Consider the following 10421-nt stretch of genomic DNA (forward strand, 5'->3'; position numbering starts at 1 on the left):
TTATTACAAAATAAACTTCTGTATACCAGCACCATGCTGTTACATACAAATACATCTTTTTATTTTTAGTGAACAATCCAACAGATGCTGGGGACACGAACAACAAATAAACTATTAATTACCTGGCAACTAGAAATATTTACAACAAATCTTACTAAAGTCTGTTAATACGTTTGAAATTTACATCTGCATTCAGCTAAAAAACAGTTTTGTTGCTCCTCAGTGCTCCGTTCTTCTAAAAGAGATAAAAGATAAAAAGATAAAATAAAATAAAAATACACTACATTTATTTGTTCCTTTGCAGATGGAGATTCTTAATGCAAACTATAATGTGTTAATAGATAATGTCATATGATCAGAGACTTCACCAATGAAATTATAACAATCACATATATCACTCATATGAAATAAGCCATTCTTCAAGTGAGTACTTTTACTTTTACACTTAAAGTATTTTGTAATACAAGACTTTTACTTGTAATAGAGTATTTGTGAGTATTCCAATACACACTTCTACTTAAGTACATAATCCGAGTACATTTACACCACTGTAACCAGAGTTGTATAAAGTACTCAATACAGTTAAAAAGTAAAAGTGCAAGTATTAACCTAGAAAAAGTAATCCACTACAAGTAGAAGTATTCTTTAATTTATAGTTCTAAACTTTATTAAAGAACAAAAGTAAAAATACTCAAGTACAGAGAAAACAAAGTACTTCAAATGTATTAGTGAATATGTGGTACTGGATTGCTGCTTTTACTCAAGTAGATGATTTAAGTACTTCTTCCACTACTGATGAAAACTGCAGTACTTGAGTACATGACCCTGCTCCAAAGTGGACTACTGCAGAACCTGCAGGAACCAACGACATGTGGACAGGAGGACGGTTCCACTGTGGGGGCCACTGTGCCGCTTACAGACTGTTTGCTGACTGTTTGCAGGCCGCTTGCTGACAGTTTGCTGACTGCTTGCTGACTGTTTGCAGGCCGCTTGCTGGCTGTTTGCAGGCTGCTTGCAGGCCGCTTGCTGACTGCTTGCTGACCGCTTGCTGACTGTTTACAGGCTCTTTGCTGACTGCTTGCTGACTGCTTGCAGGCCGCTTGCTGACTGTTTGCAGGCCGCTTGCTGACCGCTTACAGGCTGTTTGCTGACCGCTTGCTGACTGTTTGCAGGCCGCTTGCTGACTGCTGACTGTTTGCAGGCTGCTTGCTGACTGTTTGCAGGCTGCTTGCTGACTGCTTGCTGACTATTTGCAGGCCGCTTGCTGACTGCTTGCTGACTGTTTGCTGACTGCTTGCTGACTGTTTGCTGACTGCTTGCTGACTGCTTGCAGGCCGCTTGCTGACTGCTTGCTGACTGTTTGCAGGCTGCTTGCTGACTGCTTGCTGACTGCTTGCTGACTGTTTGCAGGCCGCTTGCTGACCGCTTGCTGACTGTTTGCAGGCTCTTTGTCCCCCCCCCTCGCAGCAGGAGCTCCGTTTCTCTTCTTAGTGCAGCTGCAGCCGAGCACCCCCTCCTGTCGGGCCGCGCAGGCGCAGTGGCTCCTCTGTGCGCTCGGTGCTGGCATTGTGTCTGAGCTGTGAAAACCTGAAACACCGCGGTCATGTCGGGCAGGTCGGTCCGAGCGGAGACCCGGAGCAGGGCCAAGGATGACATCAAGAGGGTCATGGCCGCGATCGAGAAAGTACGAAAATGGTAAGAGGACGAGCAGGAGAAGCGGCGGGCTCGGTTATCTAACACGAGAGAGGCTGCTTGTTGGGGGAGGAGAGGGAGACGGAGACTGGAAGGAATAAAGGACGGTCGGGGAGCGGGGTTCGAGGCACATGGACCCGCAGCTCAGGTGCACCGGGGCGCCCCGGAGCGGTGCACGGCCCCGGTGGCCGTGCGGCGCCGGAGCCGGAGCCCGGAGCCCGGAGCCGGTGTCCTGTCGGTCCTCGCCGCTTTTAACGGCCGGGGTTGAACCCAGAAGCCATTTCGATGCAGTCACATGAAGCCATTGCTGCCGCTCGGCTCGTAGCGCAGGCGGCGGCGGCTTTAGCCCCGAAAACCACCGATGAGCGCGGACACGGAGACAATTTGACGACGGCGCTCCGGAGTCGGAGGAGTTTGGTCCGTGTGGAGTTTTAAATTGAGCGCTTTGAGTCGCCCTTTAGGTCTGAGAGACAAGGAGGCTCGGTGGGGGTGGGGAGAGGGAAGTAGGTACGGTGCATGGCTGAACACGTAGAGGCTCAGTCTGAGCGTTTAACACGAGAAAAACACGTTTCACACACATTTAATCGCTAAAATACAGAAATGATCATTTAGACTTTGAGCTGTGTGATTCTAGACGCTAACCCCGCCCGGTGGAAGAATTTATGGGATTTATTTTCGTTATCTGGTGATTGAATCAAACGTCCCCAGGTCAAAGTCGGTACTAACGTTAGTTGGTTTTTCACTTTAACGCTCATTTATGTTATTTTCTCTATAAAACCATTAAATTTAGTTCAGGTTTAAACACAGAACTCCTGAAATGTGGAGGTTTTATTGTTTCTGAACTTACACAGTTGAAATTATGTTTGTTTCAGCTAAAAAGTAGCTTTAAATGGTTTAACGTTAGGTTAGCTAGCCGGTCGATTAGCATCACATTTAGCTGCTAATCAAATTAAATATGTTTGTTTTTTTAAAGTAGACATAGTTTTTAATATTTAATTGTTGTAAATGTTGGGTTTTCAATCTTATACAACAAATATAGGTAAGTTATCATGAAATAATTAGTCAACAGTTGATTTAAATTCATATTTAAAAGAAAAATGCTAAAAACATTCACAGGTGGAAATAGTTTTGACTTTTTATTAAATTAAATTGATATTTATTCTGAATATACACATATTATGAGGTCAGTTATAACTTAACTCAATAAAAAGACATTTCATACACATTTATCAGCTCATTTATACATATTTTACATGTATTGAGATTGTGTTTGTGAATTTTAATCGTTCTTTATGGTAATTTATGTCATTTTAAATTAGATGTCCTCAGGTCAAAGGTCAGTGGAATAACACAATTAACTTTAAGTAATAAGATTCATAAAGTTATTGATAGAAAACAGTTTAGAATATGAAATAATATCCACTTGATTCATTTCTCCAACCAATTAATTGATTAACTGATGAATCCTTTTCTGACACTATGATTCACGACTGCAACTTAAATTTAATTTAAACTGTCCGTCAGTGCACAAATAAATTCTCTATTACTCATTTCTAGTCAAGAGAAAATGTCTTCGTCTTTAAATATCTTTCATGTCTGGTGTCGTATTTTGAGACGTTTGTGGGATTCAGTGCTGATTTTAGAGTCTATTATAACATGAGATGTTTCCTGCTTCACTTGTAATTTATTATGTAAAAATAACAGTTGGTGGTTCCAGCAGATGTGATCACTTGCTTCTCTTTTCTGCTTTATAACATCGTACATTCAATTTCTTCGGGTTTTGGACTGTTGGTCCGACAAAATAAGCGGTGTGATGGTGTAATAATTATCTCTGGGACATTGCAGTGGCTGTTTTTCCACTGAACAGTTAATTGAAAAAATAATGGAGAGATTAACTGATAATGAAAATGCTAATATGTGTGCAGTTTGACTTGTAGGGTGACTACAGTGTGTGATGGGAGCCGTGTTCAGTTTTGCTTTACATTATTTCATTGTCTCAGTAATAATGTGCTGCACCCCAGATCCTCAGCTTGATTTTCTCTTCTACACAGGGAGAAGAAATGGGTGACGGTTGGAGACACGTCCCTTCGCATCTACAAGTGGGTCCCAGTGACGGAGCCCAAATCAGATGACGTGAGTTCAGCTGGTTAAATGAAACTAATGCACACATTTCACTATTTAACTGAGAAAGATTAGTTATACAAAGAACTTGACTCCAGTTTCAGTATATATGTACGTGCACACACACAGTTACAGAACACAGTTACAGAACACAGTTACAGAACACAGTTACAGAACACAGTTACATTAATACAGCTGATAAAAGAGTAATTGACAACTGTTTTTTTTCTTTTCTTTCTCAGAAAAACAAAAATAAGAAAAAGGGGAAAGATGAGAAATACGGCTCAGAGGTGACTACTCCAGAGAACAGCTCCTCTCCAGGGATGATGGACATGCATGGTGGGTACTAGAAGCCTGAGAGGACACGGCTGTGATATTTTATGTTTTCGTTAATGTCAACAAATTCAACAACCTGTTCGTCCACCTCTCAGTAAACTAAACTTGTTCTCTGTCAGAAGATCATTGGTTCCAATTGAAGACGTAAATCCAATTTAAAAAGTTAACTTTAAAGTACATTTTTTAAAAGTGGCACCATCATTTTCTAAATCTCCTACGTACAGTAGACACAAACAGCATTTGTTAGGGACTATTTTCAGTGGCGGATTAATCCACATGTTGTGCTGCAGTGTGTTATGCAGGATGGAGAATTTGCTGCTGTAACAAAATAAATTAAAATAGTTTTTTCCATGTAATTTGTTGACAATAGAAAAAATATCACATGTACAGTGAGAGGATTTATTCCTGAAAACATCTAGAAGAAGCTCAACAACTACAAAAATGTTTTCATTGTGTATTGACACACTTCTTTTTGTTCTTCATCCGCTATTCAATTAATAGTGAATAGAGCTAGTTTAAATTTACAAAACCTTTTTCAGTGCATTTGGATCTTTTTTTGTCTTGGAAATTTAAGTTGGCAAAAGCAGCTTCTGTTAGAACAAAGAAGCAGATTTTTGCCAACTCGCAGTCTCGTTAATCTGTAGGATTTAAAAGTGTTACACTTAGGAAATCTGCAGATATCCTGTTATTGCTCAAAAAACAGTACTTGTCTTACAGTAATTTGTATTCACTGCAACGCAGGAGGTTTTGGAGAAATGAGGCATTAATGCCAAACTAATTCAAATAATGCAGAATAAACACTTTGTTTTGTGTCTAAGATGAATGTTGGACAATGTAAAAATGACAAAACCCAACTGAATCAACTCCGTCTGTCTTTGCTAGATGACAACAGCAACCAGAGCTCGATAGCCGACTCATCCCCAGTGAAACAGGAAAACAGTTGTAGCACCAGCCCCACCCCGGAGCCCACCACCGTGTCTCACCGCGAGAACAGCGATGCCAAGACTGACCAGAGCCTGGACAGCAAGAGAGGTCAGAGAGAGACACACACACACACACACACACACACACACACACAGAGCAAGACTCCTAAACGATGGGTTTATCTTACAGTAATCAAAGATCTCCTCACTGCTCCAGTCTGTGAGCCAGTGGGCAGTTAGCAGGTGGTGAACGGCTGATCAGACGGTTAATGAACCACATCCTGTTTTTGTTTTGTTTCCTCATGATCTGTCTGTCTTGTATAATCGGGACAACCAGCACCACACTGAGAGTTAATTAAAACAACTTCTTCCCTATTGTTAAAGGGCATCATGGAAAATAATCACATACAAAAAAATTTAAGCTAGCTCCCTCTGGCTACGTTTGGAATAATAACTTGGTTAGGAAAGTTCTTCCATATTATTCATTATGTCATATTCTGATTGGCTGGCAGTGAACACCCTCAGCCAATCAGAGTAGAAGCTAATGATTTGTGTAAATCTTATGTAAATGGCTTCATAAACAGCTGCTGGAGGATCCAAGGTCGGTGGTTCGATCCCTCTGTTTCCTGTTTCCTTTGTTTCCTTGTTAAAGTTTCCTTGTCACGGACACTGAACCTCAAGTTGCCACATCGCCTTGCATGGCAGCTACACTGCTGTGTCCTGGATTTTCCCACAGGGATCAATAAAGTAGATTAAATCAAAAATGAGTCAAAAAGGACGATGATGCCAGTTCCTTAAATATACATGTTGAAAAAACACGAGCTGCAGCTGTGGCCACGTTGTTCCCCTGAAGAGTTCAACCATCACTCTTCTTCAGCTTCTCTTCTGTCGTTCTGCTGTTAAATATGTTGGGGCCTGTTGTAAAAGTCACAACAGTAATGTTTATAAAACCTCCAACGTGACATGAATCTGAATTCAGTGGAGTCAGATTAACGTACTAAGACGATAACAACACAAGGTTAAACAGATAAAGTGCCTGACTTACTAGTAGACAACTCCAGTTTAGTCCAAGGAGTAGTTTTAGGTTCAAGGATATTTAATGTCTCATATTAGAAAAGCAGCAATTATTCATGTTGATTGACCTGCCGTCGGGTCCGGAGTTAAATGATGCATCAAACTGTGCAGTTGCTCCACACGACCACACAGTGTCATGAAAGTGTCAGAAACCCGGGTCTGTGGGTTCAGTTGTTGTCTTTACTGTGATGAAGGAACGTGCTCCTCTTCTGACGTGTTAATCTTCATCTCTTCCCTTCAGAGAACTCAGAGAGAGCACAGAGCACCAAGAGAGAAGGCCTGTCCTCAGGAGAGAAGGACTCTACAGACAGCAAAGCCACTCAGGTACAAACTCCACGCAGTCGTGTGCTGGAGATAATCAGCACACGTTACATTCAGGTTTACTCGAGCAAGCTCATCTCTCAACTGCCACGTAAACTGGAAACCTAGTTTCTGGAACCAGCAGTAGTGGATAAGAGAACTCTACATAAAACCGAGTTTCTAATCAGCTTTTTACAAGAGGGCCTGTGCAGGACAGAAGGCGGCTGCAGAGTTTCTGGAAGACAGAAAATGATCAGAGTCAAACGTCCATCGTTCATGTTTGTCGTGTTTTTTTTCTCTGTTGCAGGACCTGGAGGAGGCCCCGCCCAGCAAGAAAAGCAAACTGGAGTCCTCATCTCAGGACTTTGAGGAGAGTTAAACGTTTGGGGCCGAGTCATTTCCCCCTCCCTCCCTCCTCCCTCCATTATCTCTAGATAATTTAGGGCTAATGGACCCTCCGGTTCTCCTCCCACTCCTCTTACTTCCCCACCTCCCTCTTTTCTACCCAAACTTGTCAATACCAAAGAGAGAATGGACATCTCTCTCCCCCGTCTCCCTCCTTTCTTCCCTCCCTCTCTCTCCTCTCCAGTTTGCCACCTCTGCCCTAACACTCCTCTGCCACAGAGGGAGAATGGATATTACCTCTATTCACTGATTCCCCTCCGTGCTTCCTTCCAGTTCTCCACACTTTTCCACTAAATGCCAAGAGAAGCGCTCCCCCCAGGCTGCAGTACCCACTGCGACCAGGGGGTCGTCAGCCCAGCCCAGCCCAGCCCAGCCCAGCCCAGCCCAGCCCAGGCCAGACCACACACCCTGACCTGCATCTGTGACTCAAAGCGTCAACACTGGGGATCTGAGATTAGGTTGATCCCAGACGCTGGTCTGAGACTGCTTTTTAAACTGCTAACGGTTTAGCTCAGGATACTCGAGAGGCTAACCTGGTCTCAGATCAGCGGCTGCAGGGGAAAACCTCCACCCCAACGCCACCACATCACTTCAGTCCTCCCGATTCGCCTCCTGGTTAGACTAATGTTCTATATTTGTTTAGGAAATGTTTAGGGTTTTTTTCTCAGGAGGGTCAATGCACTGTTATGGTATGTCACAATTGATCACAGATAGATTTGCTGCTGTAGTGGATGTCTTTTTTCTCTATCCATGAAAAGTTCTCCAGTCATGTGTTTTTAAAAGTGAGTTAGTTTGTGGTTCGTAGACAAAGAAGACAACGACGGTACTGGACAAGATATAAACTCTTGGATAAGTAGTGAAGGCAGACATAGGTAGTCTAGGTCCTGAAGGTGTGCCTTGAGTTGCTACGATTGAAACACATTTAGGTCAAGCAGGTTTTGAATTACAGTTCTGGTGCCATGTTATGTTATGTTTTTGTTTTTTGCCTTACAGTCATCACTAATGAGTTTTGTCCAATGTTTATATTCAACTACTACAACAGTTTATTTAAAGGAGTAGTCCGACGTTTTGGGAAATACTTGCTGACACTTAAGATGTAGGTAATTAGCTCAGTTCTAACTGATGACAAACTGTTTATTAGCAGGACACTGACTTACCTGTTAACCAGTGAGGTTTAGAGCTGTCTCCACACCAGTGGTATCATCTTATTTAGAATTTTCCAAAAATGTCAGCACTGTTCCTTTAAAGCAGCTAGAGACTGGAATTTGAACACTACTCCTAAGTAATTTTAGTTTTGTCTTCTGGAAATTTAAACATCTGCAAACCTCAGCATTCCCAGTTCCTGGTCTGTATCTGCTCCAGGTGGCACGTTGTCGTCTGTTCCCTCTGAAGCCGACACACACCAGTTGCTGATACTGGTTTTCCCATCACTTGCGTTTAACCACCTCTTATCTCTGTACTTGTTTTAAGTGTCACTACTTATCTGTGACCGACAGATGTTTCTGTAGCTCTCAACAGAAGGGTCCAGTCTTTTAGGTCAAACATTGATTCTAATCCTCCTTCAAGGTGCTGTCTGTCGGCTGAATCCATACACCTGTGGCATCGAGCTCGTGGTTTTGTGCAGATTTGTGCAATCTACTTGAACTTTATAGTACGGATTCAGACCTATGACCTCTAATGTACAACCTCACACATGTCAGATTTACTTTCATTGATCAATATTTACTTGTGGATTGAAATCAATTGAATCAATGCAAACCAATGACTTCATAACACACAACAGGGGCTATAGAAGTTGACAGAATTACTTGATCAGATTTCAGCTAATCAGCATTCACATGGATGGAGAGAAAAGAAATAAAATAATGACAATTGTCTCTGTTTAGAGGATGGATTAGCATATACCTCATTCCCAGTCCAGCAGCGCTGGAACTTAAAATGCTATTGTATTGACATAACAGTTATAAACAGCATTATGTACACTCAGTTTAAGAAAAGAATCTCACTTATGTTGTAGCTTTCACCTGATTGAGCCGATTGCTTATAGTTTGCTCATAACTGTGTTTTTAAAAAAAAAGAGCTGTGAGATATAAAATCTTGTATGTTTTTTTTTTTTTTTTTTTCTTGGGACCATTTTGTTTCACTTTAGATCTTGTACAGATTTATGGTTTGGTTTGACTTATTTATTCCATCAGTAGTGCTTGGTTTTTATCATGTCCAATGGTTTTGTTTTCTTAATAAAATTCACAAAAGTTTTTAGTGTCCTGACTGTTGACTTTAGTCTATATGAAGTAGTTTCTCAGTACTTTTGAATAAAGAGATGTTACCAAAGAAGACAGCATTGGGTCAAGAATTTAAGAAAATAAAGTAAAAACATAAAATCTCAGAATTTGAAACTTATTTGGACCCTCAAAGCTCCAAATCGTTTGACAGCCATTTGGGTGTTTTGATGTCTTACAATCTTTTCCTCAACACAAAATATTCAGCTAACAGGTGAAAAAGTGTGTATGATGCGTTCCCTGCTCAGGATAAAACGAAGTTTACACATTGAATTCCTCACAGGAGCAGAAGTCTCTTAATAAGACTCTTAATGACACTACTCAGGTTTTGCTGTAGGTCACTTTCTTACCCTACAAAGACGAGTAAAAGATCATCTTACAACACGAACAATCGGATTTCCAGATACTGCATATTTAATTTGGGTGGAGTCAGGGGGTTATTAATGTGCAGGAGAGACACTCACATGTTGCTGTGTAGATCTCTGTTAAAGATTCTGTTCCTGCAAGAAAAAACTAAACAAAACAAGGACAGAGAAACATTTCTTTTAGTATTTCTACTGGACTTTTCAGGAGTATACAGTACATAGAAAACAGTGACATTTTACATCACATCAACATCTGTAAAATGGTTTTAACACTTCAAACCATTCCCAAGATGGTGCCTGAAATTGTTACATATAAAACATGACACCCAAAGTCAGACGTTTCACTTATAAAGTCCACAATTATAGAAATGCTTCGTTTTCCCTGGAGTGAAAACCTCAAACGACAAAGAATCTTATCAACAGGGCAGAAAAATAAAATGCAGTACACATAAAAGCTATCTTTTGTTCAATGGCACTGTGTACACATTTATCAGAGACGCTTCTGATTAATATTTACAAAGACTAGTGTCAGTGGTTAGTCATATCTTGTATTATACACTGTTACACAGGAAGATTCAATATGATCCAAAATTGTGCTTAAGAACAACATCAGTCAAATGCATGCTGCTATACAGGGGCAGTTTAAAGGAACAGTCCAACAATTTGGGAAATATTTGTTTTCTGGCAGAGTAAGATAAGAAAAATGGCAGCAATTAATCTAACTGCCTACAATACCCACAATGCAACTTGATGTCCAAAAGAATGGAAAAATAAAAGCACAAAGTCGTACTATCGTGGCCTTCTGAGAAGAAAGTAAACTGAAATTACTCAGACTTACTCCTCAACGTCTTGATGTGTGAAATTGATGGTGTCCTCCTTTAAATATAAGTTAAAACAGCTGGCAGGTTGTTAGCTTAGCTTATGTT

General features: G+C 41.0%; 1 protein-coding gene across 1 annotated transcript; it reads left to right on the forward strand.

Annotated features, from left to right (window-relative positions):
• The first annotated feature begins 1533 nt into the window (after positions 1-1533).
• bcl7a (BAF chromatin remodeling complex subunit BCL7A) lies at positions 1534-8928 on the forward strand. The gene is made up of 6 exons (XM_026356438.1): positions 1534-1695; positions 3744-3825; positions 4056-4152; positions 5032-5181; positions 6388-6470; positions 6754-8928. The coding sequence occupies exons 1-6, from the start codon at positions 1604-1606 to the stop codon at positions 6823-6825; spliced, it is 576 nt and encodes a 191-aa protein (XP_026212223.1). The 5' UTR covers positions 1534-1603; the 3' UTR covers positions 6826-8928.
• Positions 8929-10421: the final 1493 nt, after the last annotated feature.

The sequence above is a fragment of the Anabas testudineus genome, chromosome 12, assembly GCF_900324465.2.
Source record: "Anabas testudineus chromosome 12, fAnaTes1.2, whole genome shotgun sequence".
NCBI lineage: Eukaryota > Metazoa > Chordata > Actinopteri > Anabantiformes > Anabantidae > Anabas > Anabas testudineus.